This window comes from Chionomys nivalis, chromosome 6 (genome assembly GCF_950005125.1).
Source record: "Chionomys nivalis chromosome 6, mChiNiv1.1, whole genome shotgun sequence".
Lineage (NCBI taxonomy): Eukaryota > Metazoa > Chordata > Mammalia > Rodentia > Cricetidae > Chionomys > Chionomys nivalis.
The window spans coordinates 36,044,715-36,063,909 of record NC_080091.1 but is presented as its reverse complement, the minus strand read 5'-3'; the positions used below and the strand labels follow the sequence as shown (position 1 = coordinate 36,063,909).

Here is a 19,195-nt window from a genome sequence, read left to right as displayed (position 1 = left end):
TACATGAGTGAGATGGGTACTTGTGATGTCCCTAAAAGGTCACTAACAAATGGCTGCTAACAAGTGATTGTAACTCTAGTTCCAGGAGATACAATGCCTTCTTCTGGCCTCCATGGAGATTTGGCATGCATATAGTGCACATACATACATTCAGGCAAACACATAAAATCTTTTTTTTTGTTTTTTTGTTTTTTTGTTTTTTGTTTTTTGAGACAGGGTTTCTCTGTGGTTTTGGAGCCTGTCCTGGAACTAGCTCTTGTAGACCAGGCTGGTCTCGAACTCACAGAGATCCGCCTGCCTCTGCCTCCCAGGTGCTGGGATTAAAGGCGTGCGCCACCACCGCCCAGCAACACATAAAATCTTAAAAACAAATAAAACCCCAGAAAAAAATAAGCTTTTCACAAATAAATGAAAAATTTGAAAGCTTTTAGCCTTTAAATAGTAATTCAAATTTTATTTTTAAAAATCAGAGTTGGGTAGATGGCTCAGTGGGTAAAGTACAGAGGACACCAGAGGATGTTCTCTGACATTGCACACATACCATGGGAGGCACACATATAAACTCACACATACATCAGAAGTGGGGGCTAGGAATAAGGCCAAAAGGCCACACGTTCCACTTTTCTCTAAGAGTCATTTAAGAGTGGATAAATTTGTGAAGAACTACAGCAATAGGTTCAAGTTTAAAAGTGAAGGCCAAGTTCCTTAGTCAGCACAAGAAATAGCATAAGTTCTTCAGGATGACTAAGATATCATTGACTCTAATAGTTCTTAGAGTAACTGGGATATATTGATATTAAATATTAAAGTACTAAATATGTAAAGTCTCATCTACATGGGCTCGATTATAAAAACTAATAGTGTATTCCTTAAATAATGAAAAATTTGTCTTATTACATTTGTTTTAGGTATGTGGGGAAGAGGCATGAGCATGCCATGTGGGTTGTGTAGAGGACAGAGGACAACTTATAGGAGTTGGTTCTCTCTTTCCACCATGTAGGTACAAAGTGTAGTGGGCTGTCAGGCTTAGTAGCAGGCTCTTTTACCTGCTAATCCCTATCAGTGGCCCTTTTATTATTTCTATAACTAGAAAAAGCAAAGATATCAGTCAGATCATACAGTGTAACATTGGATTTGGAAAAGAGTATTATTTGTGTCAGGAATCTGAAGTCTTGTCACCAAGGCCAGCAGATAGGTTCTCACCCATGTCTCCATTCCCCCTACTTAGTCACTAGAAGATTCTATGTGCAAGAGAGATGTGTAGCAGTATTTTGCTTCTATGTTATACAAGTGCTGTGTGTGTAGGGAGGTGGTGGTGATGGGAGGTTAGAAAAATCTATACTCTGCATGGCCTTGGGAACTGTCAGGGCAGCTCTCACATCTCCCTTCACCGTGGCCTGGACCTCCTACTTAAGCAGGTTAATGCATGTGCAAACCAGATATGTGTGAGACCCTCTATTTAAAAATGGGGAGCAGATGGGACTGTGGGCTTGTCCCCAGATATGTGAGGTTCTGGACAATTGAGCTGGTAGTTGTATTTTATATAGTATGAAGAAGTAATGTATTAGAGTCACAACCTCTCAGAGTAGACAATTGTACAATTCAGTGGTTTGACTGATTCGCTTTTCTGATCTTTAGGCTGAACCCCAATATTTGTCTCTGGGTTTTTATGATTCATGCTACAGTCTGCCTTGTTATCATCTTTTGTGTTCTAGAACAACTTCACTGTAGCTCTGTTGAAAGTGGTTCTATGGATACAGGCAGTGATAAGGACTGCCAAGACAGACTTCTCTGAGACTTGGAGGTGACAAACTGCCTGTGTCCCTTGGGTTAGCAGACACAGTATTTGTTCTGTTCACTTACTGTCTTCAAAACTACTTCAAGCCTCCTGCTTGGTTTCAGACTTTTATAGCTAAAGGATGTATCTGATATATAGATGGTGTTTAATATAGCCTTTTAACCAAGAAGGTTATGGAAGGTTTAGGTGTAGATGAAAACATCACTTAAAAACTCTGACTTTCATATCAGACACATGAACTCAAAAGCAAAATGGTATTTCCTATTTTTTTTTCATTTATATCAAGCCAATCTTCTCCTCCTGGTCCGATGTCTTTTACCAAATTCCTTTCTTGCTCTCTTTTTTAACCAAATATGGGAGATATTTACCCAAGTGTTCCTTAAAATAAATCTGTAGTCTTCCAAACTTCCTGCCCAATAAGAAGCTCAGTTCAGCACACGTCAGGAAAGGATTCATGTTGCTCAGCAGAAGTATGCTTGAAGACCAAAGGAAATTGTTGAATTTCTATGAATTTGGCATATACATTTTATATATCATCACAACTTTTCAAAGGTGTGTGTGTGTGTGTGTGTGTGTAGGCTGGAAGAACAACTATTGGTCAGTTCTCTCTCCTCACTGTGGGCTTAAAAAGCCAAATTCATGTCATCAGACTTGAGCAGCAAGCTGAACTGTCTTGCCAGTCCATCAAATGTGCTTTACAGAAGCACATTTGCAGAAATAGAGGCAAATAGACATTAGTTGGCTTAAAGACACTTGGCTTGGGAGCTGGAGAGATAGCTCAGCAGTTGAGAGCAGTGACTGCTCTTCCAGAAGACCAGGGTTCAATTCCCAGCACCCATATGGCAGTTCACAACTGTCTGTGACTCCAATTCCACAGGATTTAACACCCTCACACAGACATATATGAAGGCAAAAGCACCAATGCGTATTAAAAAATAAATAATAATAAAAAAAGACACTTGGCTTGCGAAGTAGAATTATCATTCACACACAGCTGCTTGGCTTTCATAGCCTGCATTCTGCACACATCTCAATGTGCAAAATGTTTATCATTCAATCACTCCGCAGACTAAAAGTACCATGTACTAAGAACAATGAGGCACAGAAGCGAAGAAAGGTGAAAGAAGTAGAACTTAGTATCTTTTGGGAAAAGAATATTTGCATGTCACAATAAAAGAGGGTGGGGTTTTGGGGGGGCATCTAGACAGGGTTTCTCTGTAGCTTTAGAGCTGTCCTGGAACTTGATTTATAGACCAAGCTTGCCTTGAACTAACAAGAGGATCACCTGCCTCTGCCTCCCAAGTGCTGGGATTAAAGGTGTGCGCCACTATTGTCTGGCTAAAAAAGGGTTTTTCTAACTTGATGCTGTTGATATTTGAAGTCAGATTATTCTTTTTATTCTTATTTTAAAAACAGTTTTATTTGTACTTCATGTATGCAAGTGTTTTGCTTGCATGTCTGTGTACCAGTTGTGTGTCTGGTATTCAAGGAGGCCAGAAGAAGGCATTCAATCCCCTGGAACTGGAATGTTACAGACATTTGTGAGTTGCCATGTGGGTGCTGGTAATTTAACCTTGGTCTTATAGAAGAGCAACAGATGCTCTTAACTAGACTATTGCTCTAGTCCCTTCCTTATTTTTAGCAAACAAGTACTTGTGTATTACATTTTGTGGAGCCCGAGAATTCTCTGTGGTAGACTGTCCTATGCACAATAGGACACTGAGCAGGAAGCCTGGCCTGTACCTTTTCCACCCCATCCCACCCTAACATATTTTTCTAAAAGCTAAAGATGTCTCCAAATATTGTGCCTGGTTGAAAACAATGTAATACATTTAAAAAGTTTACAAAAATATGGACATGGGCTGGAGAGATGGCTCAGCAGATAAGAATGCTACCCTTTCTTGTAGAGAATTTGAGTTTGATTCCCAGCACCCATGTTGGATGGCTTACAACTTCTGTAACTCCAGCTCCAAGAAATCAGATACCTTCTTCTGGCCTCTCTAGGCATCTGCAAATAAGACACATACTAAATAAAATTAAAATAAAAAAAAAGTTGATATAGCAAGTATCCTAAGCACTGCATAGAATGCTTCTAGGGATGCCAAAGCAATAAGCTATAGTCATGTCTCCCTGTGCCAGAATATGACACCTATCTACTTGTTTTGCTGACCAGAGGCAGCATGCTGAATGTAAAAGACTACAAAGTAAAGCAGCTGGAGTAACCAGCCACCTCTTTTCCTTCAGACACAAGAATTTTAGCTCCATTATTCCTCTTGAAATAGACTGAGCTGAGCTTGGGTTAAGGACCAGGACACTCAAGTATTCCAGAAAACACCTGTGAGCAAAACCCCAAATAAGAGTGCTGTGCTGAGGATAAGTACCTCTCTTCCCACCCCAATACATGCAGGACTCAAAAAGGACTCCGAAGCTTACCAGACACCTAAAACTTCCTGTTTAGATAAAGGCTCACCTTTATAACCTGCTTCTAGAAGGTCATGGCTGAAGGTTACATACTAATCCAAGCATCAAAGATGCTAAGATGTTCTAGGACACTGAGAAGTTCTTCCTGTTGGTCTGGTCATTTGTTGTTATACATTGCCCTCCATGGCCTGTATTGCCTACTCATTCCCACTGACTCTGTAACAGTCACAGAGCTAGATGATTTCTGTGGGATCTTGCAGTAGGAACATAACATTGGGTCAGAAAACTCAGATTTTAAGTTTCATTCCATATTCTCAAAAATTAAGACCCCCTAAGAATTTTTTTGTATGGGTTACAGCTATTATATTTAGCTTACTGGGAACTAAAACATAAAGTTGGAACACAGAACACGCAAGTACATATTCCATTACTTGCGAGAAAGAGGAAGTCAGCACATACAATGACACTCTTGGAAAGTTCTATCCACCAAATACTTATGAGAAGATGGAGTGAAAAAGACATACGGCACTGCAGTATACTATGAAAATAGTTCTGAACTTTAGGGTCTCCTGGCCACACTTTAAAATCTGAAGTGTTGGATTAACAACTATACCGGAACCAGAGAAGCCAGCAGACAGATCCCAGAAGAGAACAGCCCTACGTTCAAGGTATTTGTAAAAACCCATTCACCATCATGAAGTCACTGATACTTTGGGGGAAACTTTCTTTTGTTGTTGTTGTTGTTTTGGTTTTTCAAGACAGAGGTGTATCCCTGGCTGTCCTGGAACTCTGAGGACCAGACAGACTGGCCTTGAACTCAGAGACCCACCGGCCTCTAGCTTCACTGCCCAGCCCCCTTTTCTTTTAGGCACCAATTGTTGCCATTATTGTATCGCATATAGGCTCGGGTTAATAGCTGGAGATAAACATTTTTCTATTTCAGTTAGATTCATTTTCTTCTCCATTTATTTACTATGTGAGAAAAAAGAGCAGAAATAAAAGTACACTCACCTTTTAACCATATTTTCTGTTTTGAACTAGAGGTTGTCAATGCTGTTAGTTACCCTCCAGAACATGACAACAGAAACCTATTGCTGAAGACATCACATTCTTGAGTCAGAACATAGAGAATACAGATAGTATCATCTAGAAGCATCCTCTCTACTGGCTTTCTCAGCAGGAAGACACTATGTACACTACAGAAAGAGAAGTGCAATCATCAGTCTCACCCAACTGCGAACCCTGTGAGCTACAACAATGACAGACACTGCTTGACAAGATAGGTCCACCAGAGCAATAGTGGGTGTTAATGGTTTAAGAGCAACAAATAGAGTTAAGGTCCACTCCAGGAGATGGAACCCATAGATAGGTGGGTTACGGACCCAAAGGGAAAACATACTACCATTATTCTACTAAATGGACACAGCAATAAAACACCTCATTACTTACTGCTATACCCATTGATCATGTTTCAGCCCTGGTAAGAGAAGCTACCCCTTACGGTAGATGCAATTAACTCAGAGAATAAGAGACTTCAGAGTGCTCAGTCCTAAATGGGATGTCTATATTACTTACCTTCTCTCAAGGATCTATCCAAAAGAGGACAAAAGATTGTTAAGAACCACTGTAGTGGATAACCTCAAGAAAACTGTTTTCCAAGTACAAAAGGCAGATGTACACATATGAACTGCTAATTATTATGATAAATTGCATAAGACCTTCAAAAATTCAAGTCAGACAAAACCCTTGCATGGAGAAATGGAGTTGGACATAAAGTCCCACTCCTGCCTGAGGAGTTTAGACATCTGATTGCTGCTGGAAGAGGGAGAGTTGGCTTTCTTTAATGGTATGGCACCTGGTATATTGATCACACTCCAGGGCAGGCCTCATGCTCAGGAGCGGTAGGTCAACACAAACTGGACAATGGGGGAGAGAGCAAGAGAGTGAGAGAAAGAGAAAACTAAATTGGATGGTTAGGGAGGTAGGGATGATCTGGATGAGCTGGGGAAGAGGGATGAATATGATCAAAATATACTATATGATATTCTCATAAAATAATTATTTTAAAAAAAGAAAGACACTTTATTAACAAGAACAACAAAAACCACAAACTTGTCTATTTTGATAGCTGCAATCCGAGAGAGAGACAGGGAAGACATTTCCCCAGACGGACGAATGCAGAAGAGGATGGGGCTCTCCCATTTCTGACTCCTTTTCTTTTGTATACCAGGACTCAGAAATATCAGGCATCCCTTCATAGGGCTACACTTTATCACTTCAGGAACAAAACAGCACTGTTGCTGTTGTTGCTATTTTGCTATGTTTTGTTTTATTTATTGAGACAAGGCTTCACTTGGGAGCCCAGGCTGGCCTGGGATTCATCATGTAGTTCATACTGACCTCAAATTCATAATGATTCTATTATCTCAGTTTATCAAGTTATTGGGATTCCAGGCACAAACCAACACATTCCACTTCATTATTATAATTACTTATACCTACTGCCATTCTACTCCATATACTATAAAATTACTTAAGATACACCATTTTATTTAGGTAAAATACATATAATACAAAATTTACCGTATCAATTATTAAGTACACAGGTCAGCAGCATTGTCAATCATGGCTATCAACAACTTCCAGAACCTTTTTATCTTTCTAGACTGAAAATTTCCACTTTTTTTTTTTTTTTTTAATTACTTTTATGCTCCTGGATCCTGGTGTCTGGCAACCATTTATTTCACTCTGTCTTTCTGGATTTCACTATAAACGCAATTTAACTTTGAATGCTAAAAGAAATAGAAGGATGATAAGGGAAGGAAAGAGAGAGCAAGGAGATACAGGCAATAAAAGCCACTTTGTTTAGTATTCATTTGTGCTAGGAACAATGACTAACAGTAGATGTACTCTCTCCTTTAGATCCTGCTCCTACTGAGGTTGGAACATGCAAAGGGCTGAGTGACTGCAGGGGTTAGAGCTGGAAAGGGTTGAAACTAGGCTATAACTTGGTGCTTGTACAACATGTGGGAGGTCCTAGTCATCAGTATGGAGAACTGTGAAGACTGGGGTTTAAACCTTGATGAAAGAAAACATCCCTTGGCTCTGACTTCTGGTCATCTTGGTCACCAGGTGTATGAGTCAGAGCTCAGTAAAGACACAAAAAAACTAAAACAGCAATTTTTTTTTTTAAATTTTTCTTTGCAATGGCATTTCTGAGACTCTGGTCTGGATGACGGGGCAGCCTAAACACAGGGTGCAGTTCTCTATCAGCCTTCACCCTTGGTTTCCCTGTAATCCACTAGGAGGGCCAGTTTTTGGAGCAGTTTTGCTCATGGCACACGCAGGTCTTCCCTGTCACTCTGTAGGCTATTCAGTCTCTGCACTGCATGTCTAAGAGTGAAAATGGAATAGGACAGAGACAAACATGACTCCTCAGCAACTGCCCTGGGTAAAAATGATTGATATGTGAGCCTACTCGGTTCCCAGAGCCAGATCTTATGATACAGTCATTCTATTAGAATCCTTTAGTAGTTCCATAAAGACCAAATTCTTCAACATGAAACCTTTCTTCCTCAGCAACTTTCCACATCCCTAAAGAATCTCTGGCTTCCTTTGCTCTACACTGTTCTTTCCCATCTCTTGCTTTCATAGTCCATTTTGTCTTGCCATCCCTTCAATAACTATGACCACATCCATTTACAGATCTCTACTATGAAAACACGTGGCCCAAGAGTCTTCTCTCAATAGACCCAACTTCAGGTCACCTAGTACCAAGAATACCTCCCACAAGGCTATGATAGCATTCTTGACTTAGCAACTACTAAGTCCTTAGCTTAAGGATAACAGACCAGCACTATTCCACGCTTCAGCCCATTTCTGAAGAAAACATTTTCTTCCTACCTTCACACATGACAAGGTGAGACAGGCTTAGTTCCATAGTGTGATTTTAGCCCCAGAGAACAGCTGGTCAGCCTATAAAGTGCCCGAGTTGCGATGGGCCAATGAGGCCCCTTCTTGAAATTTTTTAGAATCAAAACTAGGAATGCTTGATTTGTATCTTACACTGAGTAAGTGGGGTAGGGGAGATAAAGCAGGTCTACAAAGAGATCTGGGGAGGGGGATGCTGACTTGGTGAGTAGTGGCAGTACCAGATATAAGTTCTGTGATATTGCTTAACCTTCAGAACAACCCTTGCCTGTAGAGTGAGAGCTGTGATTCTACCATGTAGAAGCAACAGTCCAGACCACACCTGGATGATATTAAAAGCAGCTAGTGTCTATTATCTAGAAGACTGGCCAAGACAAGAGGAGACAAGAAGTCAACACTAGTGAAAAACAGAATAGTTCTGTTTCAGCTCCAGGCTCTTGTGAGCTGTGTGATCTCAGATCATGTGGAGAAACTAACTAGGACTCAGTTTTCTCAACATAACATGGAAATGTGGACAAGATGTCAATGTGACAAGCAAAGACATCTACAGCTCCTAGTAGGCAGTGAGCACCCACCCAGGATGGCTGCTTTTGCCTTCATTCAGAATTGTATGGGCTAAGTGCTCTGTTAATAATACCTCATGGCCCTACAGCAATCAGAAAGGCTATGCTTCACAAAGGAGCAAAGCACCAAGAACTGAAATTGCCTTTCTAAGGTAACTCAGCCAACATGGCATTTCTAACATAAATTCTCTAAGTATTTTTTCACTAACTTCCCCATACCATCTTCTGAAGCACTGAACACAGGCAGGCCCAGACCTGCTGGATGTACTGTACTTTTTTGTTTGTCTGTTTTGTTTTTCGTGACAGGGTTTCTCTGTAGCTTTGGAGCCTGTCCTGGAACTAGCTCTTGTAGACCAGGCTGGCCTAGAACTCACAGAGATCCGCCTGCCTCTGCCTCCCGAGTGCTGGGATTAAAGGCGTGCGCCACCACTGCCCGGCCGGATGTACTGTATTTCACAAAGCTAGCACAGAATTGGTCTACCTTGGGTTTGGGGCTTATCCAGCCTAGAATTTCAGAATTCAGGTGAAGTGAATTCTGCTGGAAACTCTAGCACATCACGTGCATTCTGACATGAGAGTCTCCACAAATTTGATGGGTCACAACAGTCAAATTAAGATTAACCTCTTAAATTTTTGTAGCCTTGTAAGATGCTTAATAAGCACTACAAGGCTGAAGAAGCATATAGACTCTTGCACTTCGGGAATAATTTAAGACCTTTCTCAAAAGTAAGCTGCCCCCAAATATCAATCTTACTGTTTCCATGGGATTCAATCTTTCAGCTCTGTAAAGAGGGTGTTAGGGAAGATCCTAACCATGGTCCAGAAGGTCAGGTTACGAGACAACAAGGTCCCAAAGACAGCATCTCTGCACTAAGTGAAAAAGAAACCACCAAGGGCTGCAGAGGTTTACCTGAGCCTGGTCAGGTAACTTGAACCTGGCCGGCTTCTTCCCTGTGGAGTTCATCCTTACCTCAACTCTACCTAATTGGCTGGGCGGTGGCGGTGCACGCCTTTAATCCCACCCAGCACTTGGGAGGCAGAGGCAGGCGGATCTCTGTGAGTTCGAGCCCAGCCTGGTCTACAAGAGCTAGTTCCAGGACAGGCTCTAAAACTACAGTGAAACCCTGTCTCAAAAAAACAAAACAAAAAACAAAAATCTTTACCTAATTGACGTTGTCTATACCTGTGCTACAGAACTAAAAAGATTAGAAGTATGTGATCATAAATTATTTTTTCTCTTGTAAGTTTAAAGTGCTAATATCAAAGCCCCTTGGCAATAAACTAAGACGATGAATCTATGACTTTTGCTTTTAAAATAAAACTTGATTTGAACTCCTAGAGAAACATTTATGCCTTTTAAAATCATTAGGTCATGATTTCCTGTGGGCAGGAGAGCTCTGTGTCTAGCCCTTCTGGTTTCCTACAGGCTTTCTGTGGAGACAGAGACAAGTTTCAACATCCATTCATGGCAGTTCCTGAAGCCCCACCTGCACACTGGGCTGGCTGCGTGTTCTTCCTACACCTTTTAACTTTTTCCTTTCTTGCAGTGCTGGTGATGGAACCCAAGGCCTCATACATGCTAGACAGGAGCTCTATTACCAAGCCACATTCCCAGCCCACTTCCTATGCCTTTGTGCTTCTCCATGCCTATCTCTCCTTGCCATAACCACTGAAAGCCAAGAAACAGAAGGAAAAAATCATACTATCTGCAAGGGATTGGCATGCTGAGCTACTGGGAAGATTATTATGCCTTCCCCACACTGAAGTTTTTTGTTTCTACCCTTGGGAAACCGTAAAAGTAGACAACAGAATTTACAAAGTTAATGAAATTAGAGGAGGAAGAGGAAGGAGGGGATTTATCACATCTCTATTACCAACTCACATTTAAAGCAAACAGTAAACCATCTTACTTTGTCTGGCCCAGGCATCTTTATTAATGATTTTATTCAGACCCAAACTCTTAAGGTAAACAGCAATAGCAAATGCGGGCTGCCTTGTGCCACACTCCCAGTCCTAGCCTTTTCCAACAGAAATAAGTTGCTGCTCTTAGGCAGGTAGAGCCATTATGCTAAGTTCCTAGTACCCCACATTCAATAACTATTTCATGAAAAGTCAACACAAGAAGAGCTCCATGATTCAATACCTATCTAAGGTTTCTATCCCCCTGGCTTCATAGACCAGCAGGCCAAACCATATAAAACTCACCAAGTAAACCATGGTGAAGTTGATTCAGGCAGTGGAGAAAACAATTTGGTTCTGAATGACTTCAACAAATGCCCGCCACTAAATTATCTAAGGACATATACTTTGGACCCTGTTACAACCCACTGGGCTGGGGAAAACAAATGAAGCCAGTAAGCTGAGCATGGTACAGAAGCAGCTTAAGAGTAGGAGCAAATGGCATATTCGAAGCAGACACCTACAAGGAGAGCACTGTTCCTACACTTTGGATGTAGTTGGCATTTCTCCTAAGAAAACACTAACTCTCAAGAGGGTTACTGCTCCTAACCATCATTAAACAGCTCTGGTCAACTACTGAAATGATGAAGTATCAAGGCTGAGCCACCTCAAACACCTTGATTCAACTTAGTGAACCATAAACCAAACAGGCTATAATTTGTGTCAGGTTTTCCCCTCCAATGAAAGGGTAGGAAAACTTGTCAAGAGTCATGGAGCTTCTCAAAAGGCAAATTAGGCTTCTGAGAGTCTCCAGGACCAAAGAACTGGCAAGTAGACAGGTAGAGCCACATGCTAAGCTTAGAGTGTCTGGCAAGAAATTCTTTAAGCTTGGTGATGGCTCTCTGCACAGTACCACCTCTTCTTTGGCCTGAATATCCAAAAGAGTCTGAGCTTCCAGGAACAGGTCTCAGTTGTCTTCCCAGAGGACACAGATCTGTAGCTCTGGGGTCCATAAAATGTCTAGGCGATAAGACTACTCTTAGGGACTATTTTTCCTCTAACCAAAAATTCAAATTACTTTTACAAAATCCTTCCTTTTAACAAAACGATCTACTTTAAAACAGTTATGACCTATCCGATTAAAAGTTCCTGATGGATGGATTTCCAAAATAAATTTATTTCTATCTAATACTGCAGTCAGAAGTTATAGTGGCACATTAGGCATCGAGCATTGCATGTCACCTCACCTCCTAGTCACCTGGGAGGTAATTTCTAATGCAGGGCCATAATTGCTGTCTGCTGTTCTGAAACTAAGGAAGCTCTAAATCCCAAGGTTTTCCATAACGTACCTGGCAACAAAAATTAATGAACCTGAACTCATTTTAAGGCAAAGCAGCTGTGGGCTAACAGGAGGCTATTTAGATTATAGTTATCCCACTTAATGTGAATATTCATATGATTTGCTATATATATATGAATATGTGTGATTACTGAGTATGGCCCCAGGTCCCCAAGGTTACTTAAGAGACCATATATACACCTAATACTTTCCCAAACCTCCCAAATCTTATGTTTAAACATCTGGCCCTAAAGGTATAACATATAGTACTATGGGTTTCTAGTAATAACCCATTTCACAAACAAGAAGCTGAGATTCTCAGGAAAAGCAACTTGCCCAAGGCCACACAGAAGGCAGGAATAGAGCAGATTTGGATTGCTGTGCCAGCATAACTCTTTCTTAAGTCAGAAAACTTGAGTGGAAAACATCACACAATAGCAGTGACACAGAAGGCCTGGTGCTTACCTTGCCCAAGACAGTGAGACATGGTTTGGGGTCCAATTCTGGCTGTTCGAGCTTCACCACTCCTACCCAGCCATATTCATACAAGTCCTCTTCATCATTGTTATTACACAGGCCCAGTGGGTGCATCTAAGAGACAAAATGAAAAGAAAATGTCAACAGGCTGGCTACAGACTGACTTGACTCCCTTTGTGCATTTCTTATTGTGTACTAAGTCTAAGCTACCTCAAAACTTAAAACTTTAAGGCAGGGAATAGTCTTTCAATTCACAGAGAATTCCATTTCATTACAAGGAGCTGAGCACTGGAGAGAACACAATAAAACAACTAGAAGAAGATATTATAAGGGCTGGATAAATAACTTAACAGTTAAGAGCACTGGCTGCTCTTCCAGAGGACCCAGGTTCAACTCCCAACATGCACAACTATCTATGATTCTGGTTCCAAAGGATCTAATGCCCTCTTCTGGTCTCCATAAACACCGGCCCTGTATATTCTATACAGATACACGCAAACAAAATACCCACTCATAAAAATTAAATAAAGATCTATCTGTATATATATATATATATGCATATTCATGTGTATGTACATTTGTGGATGCATATGGAGGCCAGAGGTTGATGTTACATGTCTTCTCATCTCTCTCTACAGAGTCTTTAAATAAACCTGGAGCTTTTCAATCAGCTAGAATGGCTGGCCAGTATGTCTCAGAGATCTTCCTGTCTCTGCCTATACAGTGCTAGGATTATAGGCGTATACCAATATGCTTGGTTTTCACATGGTACTAGGGATTGAATTCAAGACCTCACTTTTAAATATATTTTATGACTTCTTTCTCTCTACCTTGAAAGTAATGATTGTCTAAGATAGAAGCCATCTGATAAGAGGTAGGAGAGAAAGAATCTCATATAAATGCCAATTTAAATTGCTATGAAATATTATAAATCTAACACTAAGCAATTATAAATGAAACTCACCAAGACAGTAGCCTGTTTGGCTTCTAGATCTTACCGTCACATTAACTTATCCACAAGGGTCTAGAGACACATTCAGGACTTTATGATAAATGGAAATGTGGTAAACTATCAGTATAATTAGCAGGCTAGTTATAAAAGTCTGGAAACAACAGAAATTCCAAGGTCTATGCTCACAGTTCTAGCACTGACTATTATATCAGGCTATTCTGCAGTAATTTCTTTCCTGGTTCCTTAAGACCCAGGAAGCTCATTAAAACTCAGAAGTTCTAGGGGTGGAGATTTGGTTCAGTGGTTAGGTTACTTGGTGCTCCTGAAAAGGACCAGGATTTAATTCTCAGCATCCATATAGCAGTACCCAATCATTCTCAACACCAATTCCTGGGGATCAAGATCCTCTTCTGATCTCTGTGGACATTCACACAGTGCACAGTCATACAAGCAAAACATGCATACACACAAAATGAAAATAAATCTTCAAAATAAAAGAAAGACTCCAAGGTTTTAAAGGTAAGATCATTAAGATTCAGGAAGTCAACGTTAACATCTCAGTTAGTCCATGAAATTAACCAGATGCACAAGGCAACTCCCTCTCCAAGCTTATGTAAGTCATAAAGGCTACCAAGCTGCCTGTAAGAATACCAGACTAGCTAAATAACGTGGCAAAGACACCCTCTGACCTGGCGAGTTGCCTGGAAGTCAAGCAGTGTGCTCCAGGATTCCAACTTTTGGCAGTCATCATCCATGCTGGGATGGTTTTGGTGAGGCAGCTGTCTTTAAGTCATTCCTGCTCCATCCAGTAAGTGGCCCCAATAAACTCAGTGGTTTGCCAACATGGACCTAAGTGGCATTTGTACTTTGGTCTGTCCCTGATTCCCTATCTGGGGTGAGCAGACATTTGTTTAAGACTCTCCAAGAAATAGTGCAACATACCACAGGCTCCAGAGCCCAAGAGCAATCTGGAAAGAGAAAATTCTCATAGAAAATTTACCAAGTTATAAGCCTAGCATTATATGGGCTAAGTCCCCCTTTTAATACTTATTTCTTATTTATATGTGTACAAGTGGTTTGCTAGCATGTACACCTGTGTACCCGGTATGTGCTTGGTATCCTCATGTCATAAGAGGGAATCAGATTCCTTAGAACTGGAGTTACAGATAATTGTGAGCTATCTTGTGGGTGCTGGGAGTTAAACCCAGGTCCTTTAGAAGAGCATCTAATAATCTTAACTGCTGATTCATCTCTCCAGTCTGAGATCTTAACTGCTGATCCATCTCTCCAGTCTGAGATCTTAACTGCTGATCCATCTCTCCAGTGCTAAACTCTTAAATTGAACAAATGTCTTTAGATTAGTATTAAGCGCCGTCTAGGACCAGGAACAGTAAGTAGCACATGCCTTTAATCCCAGCACTTGGGAAGTAGAGGTAGGTGGATCTCTTTGAGTTTGAGGCCAGTCTGGTCTACATAGTGAGTTCTAAGACAGCCAGGACTCCATATATTATAGTGAGACACTGCTTGGGAAACACAACAAAACAAAGAACCTTCTGGGTTCCACCATAGAATCCAGTATAGAAAATAAAACCCCAAAGACATTCATATTCTAACCTTTAGACATATGAATTTACCTCACACAGTAAGACACTCTGGCAGATATGACTAAGCATGATGAGATGAAAGTTTCCTGGTCTCTCTAGGTAGGTCAGTGTAACAAGATCAGTGTTATTTTAAGTCAATAGACCTGTAATAACTTGTAGCAGCAAATAGAAAGCTAATGCATATTATTTCTTACTTATTTTATGGGTGAAAACAAAAGTTCAAGGTAAATTTCCAAGATAACTTAGGCAAGCAAGTATACCCAGTCCAATGAATTCCATCTGGGACTTAAAATCTACAATTGTAAACTGAAATTCTACAGAAGGCCAGTTTCTTTTCTCTCTTTTTCTCTTCATGTATGTGAGTGTATGTGCAGATGCACCCAACCAATGAATTCAAAAGTTGTATGCTTTTACCCATTCAGACATGCCAAGACTGCAGGTTTTCCCTTTAAAAATCCCCTTACCCCGAAGCCTTGGGGCTTGCTTCCCCCACCCCGCTGTGTCAGTGTGTTGGATTATGGTCCAAGTTAACTAACTTATAATCAATAAACCCCAGTGTTTGCATCGGACACTGGCTCTGTGGTGGCACAGCACGCCAAAACAAATTTATTTATTTAATTATTTGTTTGTTTGCTCATCTAGTTTGTTTATTTATTCATTATAAGTCTGGAACCGTCTTGCTGAGTTTCCCAAGATGGTCATGAATTTGTTATCCTCCTGCCTCATATTCTAAATATCTGAGATTGCAGGCATATTAAAATGGGGGGGGGTGTTAACGGTTGTTAATTCTGTCATTTTTTACTCTGCTCCTAAGACTACTTTGTGTTCAATTAATATAATCACAATGCTCCATGAAACACATTTTGAGAGCACACTGGGAGGGAGAACATATACACACTGAGACTAAATTTGATACAAGACAAAGTTAAATGGCCTCAAATACTAAATAATCAAGCATGATTCAACTCAAGAGTAAAAGATAGGAGAGGGAGAGGGGGAGAGAGAGAGGAGAGAGAGAGAGAGAGAGAGAGAGAGAGAGAGAGAGAGAGAGAGAGAGAGAGAGAGAGCGCACGCGTGTAGGCAGAGGAGGGTATAATAAAGAATGGGAACCAAGAGCATCAGAAGCCAAGGTTGGAATTTGACAACTTGACTCACTACAGCCAACATGAAAACAGGGGCCTAACACTAAGGATAGTGTGACAAGAAAGAACATGCATCTAGAAATATCAAGCATACCCAAGGGTCCCTAAGGTTCTGTCAGGAAAGCACTCTGGAAAATACTTCCTACTGGGCTGGCTGGATCTCCCCTCCTTTCACTCTTCTGTGAGACTCCTTATCAGAGCTTCTTGCTGACACTGGGGCAACTGTTTGCAGCTCAAAACATCAGCAGCCCTGTCAAGGCTGCCAACTATTAAATAGTACCAAAATCTTCAAAACCAAAACAAACTTTTCTAAAGCACTATCAGTTGCCAACAGCTGTTTACTTCTTTTTGGAATAAAGATGTTATAAAAAAATTTATCACAGGATTTAAATTCCACCTCATAGCCAGTCATGGTGGAGCAACAGAGGCAGGCATATTTCTGTGAATTCAAAGCCAGCCTGGTCTACACAGTGAGACCCTACCTCCAAAAAACAGGAGGCAGGGGGATGACATCATCAAAGACCACCACCTACCTCACCATCCTCGCCACTTTTCCACCTTCATCATCTCTGTTCCTATTCTTATTTACTTCCCCAAGTAGTTAACCCTGCAAATTCAATCTTAGCTAGTACAGTTAACCAATATAACTATCCGTTTACTCATCTCCTAGAGATAATATTGTAGAATTCAGGCTGCTGTCAGTTTGCTTCTGACAATAGTATCAGCTTTCAGAAATGCCTACTGTCCCACACCTACAACCATTTGCATCACAGGGTTCCATTTAACCCAAAAAGTCCAAGTTACAAGGTCGGGAAAATGTTTCTTCAGTAAGTAGAAATAGTCATACACTGAAAATATGCACTAATAAGCTGACCTGATGCAAAAGATAGCGTCCCCTAGGCAAAGAAAGGTATTATGTGCAAATGAGCAAGCTATGTCAGGGGGAAAATCGTGGTGGACTTCTCATCTCAGAGTGTGTACTAGGTTACATTTCAATTTCACTTCATCCTTACAGCAAACTGCTGCAGGAAGTCTTACAGCTAGTGGTTACCTGCCTACTGGGGCGTGGCCTCTTATACTATGTATGCTGATGCAGAGAGCCCGTGTCTGCTCTCTTTTCCGGCCTCTCAGTTCCAGTTGCCGATTTCGATTTCTGATCTCCGTTCCAGCAGAGGATTCTGGTTTGTGAGTTTACCCATGAATAAATAACAACCTATTTCTCAATTCTGAGTTAGTGTGGGATTTCTTTTAAGCGTCCTTCTTCAAGCAAATTGTTAAACTAGTCAATGATAGTGATTAGACTATATAAAGAAGCTGTATGCTAGAACTACAAGTCAGCAGTGAAGTCAATTAGTGGTACCACGAAAGTTTTGTCAGCCAATGAACAGCTGGATCCCAGTAAAGCCAATGGCAAATGATCTAGTTAAGGATTAAAGAACTATGGATGGGTGTTTCCACAGAGAATGATCAAAGTAGAAAGGAACTATGGGAAAATGAGAGTACTATCACTTGGAAAATGATCCTTGATATTACTGCTAAAGTCAGACATAAACAGAGGATACCACATCCACTCAGATAATTCTCCTTAAAATATTCTTACACTGCCCATCCATGACCTACTGTTCATCTCCAAATATAAGATACTAGGGCTGTAATTACATTTTAATTTGTTAAATTAAAAACAAACTCTTGATCTTTCTAGCCTCAGGTTATTGGCTATATTAGCAGTTTCATGTATGGGTTCCACCTCAGAGTGGACCTTAAACCAACCAAAAAGCCCAAAACTCTGTATTTATAGCCCCATTTTTCAAGATAGTCTCAAATAGACTCATTTCTATTATCTAAGAAATATTAGTCCCTAATTGTAAAAAAATCCAAAACCCCTTCTGGATAGTGATCATCTATATCAACCAAGGACCTTCTACATAAGAAATTCATATATTCTTCCAAAGGTCCAGCTAGGTATTGTTTTACACCACTGTTCCACAGACATCATGTAAAAGCTTCAGCTCTTTTTTGTTTGTTTGTTTTTTGTTTTTTCAAGGCAGGGTTTCTCTGTAGCTTTGGTGCCTGTCCTTGAACTAGCTCTCGGAGACCAGGCTGGCCTCGAACTCACAGAGATCCTCCTGCCTCTGCCTCCCTAGTGCTGGAATTAAAGCCACCACCGCCCGGCTAAGCCTCAGCTCTTAACACACATGTTCAGTCAGTGTCACCAGGTTACTTTACATAGGATCTGTTATCATTCAAAATTACTGATAACTTCGAACTCAATATGGCACATTAGCATTTAAAATTACAGGCACTCCAAGTTTTACTTTGTTGTTGTTGTTATTCAGAGTTTCCCTGTGTAGCCTGTCCTGGAAGTCACTCACTCTGTAGACTAGGATAGAGATCTGCCTGTCTCTACCCCCCACCCCCAGTGTTTCCGTGTTAGGATTAAAGGTGTTTCCCCACGTGTGTGTGTGTGTGTGTGTGTGTGTGTGTGTGTGTGTGTGTGTGTGTGTCATATGCATCTGGAGATCAGACCAAGGTTCCCAGTGTCTTCCTCTATCGTTCTCTGCCTAGCTGCCCTGAGACAGGATTCCTCACTTAGCCAGAAGCTCCTGTTTTGGTTAGGCTGGTTTGTCAGTGATCTCTTGGAATCTTTCTGTCTCTGCTATCCTCCCTCTAGTGGTAGAGTTATAGGCATGGGCAGCTGTACCTGGCTTTTTAGATGCATGCCGGGAATTCAAACTCAGGTCCTCATGCTTACAAAGTACTCTTAAGCCCACTGGCCTTGACTTTTTCTTAAGATGTTTGGAGATGTAGAGTTTACGTTTTTAGGACAATTTAAAAAGGCCCAATTACACATAAGATTTCAGAGACATGACAAAGAAAAAAACTATATAGGTTCAGAAACCTCTATTAGAACCTGACAAAGATTCCACTAAAAACAAGGTACTTCCTTCTCCACTAGGAAATGGAAGGGCAACCTCACAGCCTGAAAAGAAAAGACAAGCAAGTTTTCTAAGACAGATCCCTGGGAGAACACCAGGCAAATAATAAGCTACAACTAAACACAAAGCTAGGA

The 19,195-nt window shown here is 40.8% G+C and overlaps 1 protein-coding gene across 2 annotated transcripts in view; it reads right to left on the bottom strand.

The window, feature by feature from the left end:
* The window catches only part of LOC130875415 (kremen protein 1), a 249,546-nt gene that overhangs the window by 141,352 nt on the left and 88,999 nt on the right, over positions 1-19,195 (bottom strand). For both annotated transcript variants that reach the window (XM_057771145.1, XM_057771146.1), the window contains exon 2: positions 12,416-12,541. In XM_057771145.1, the coding sequence (XP_057627128.1) occupies positions 12,416-12,541 (126 nt within the window). The remainder of the gene's footprint in view (positions 1-12,415; positions 12,542-19,195) is intronic.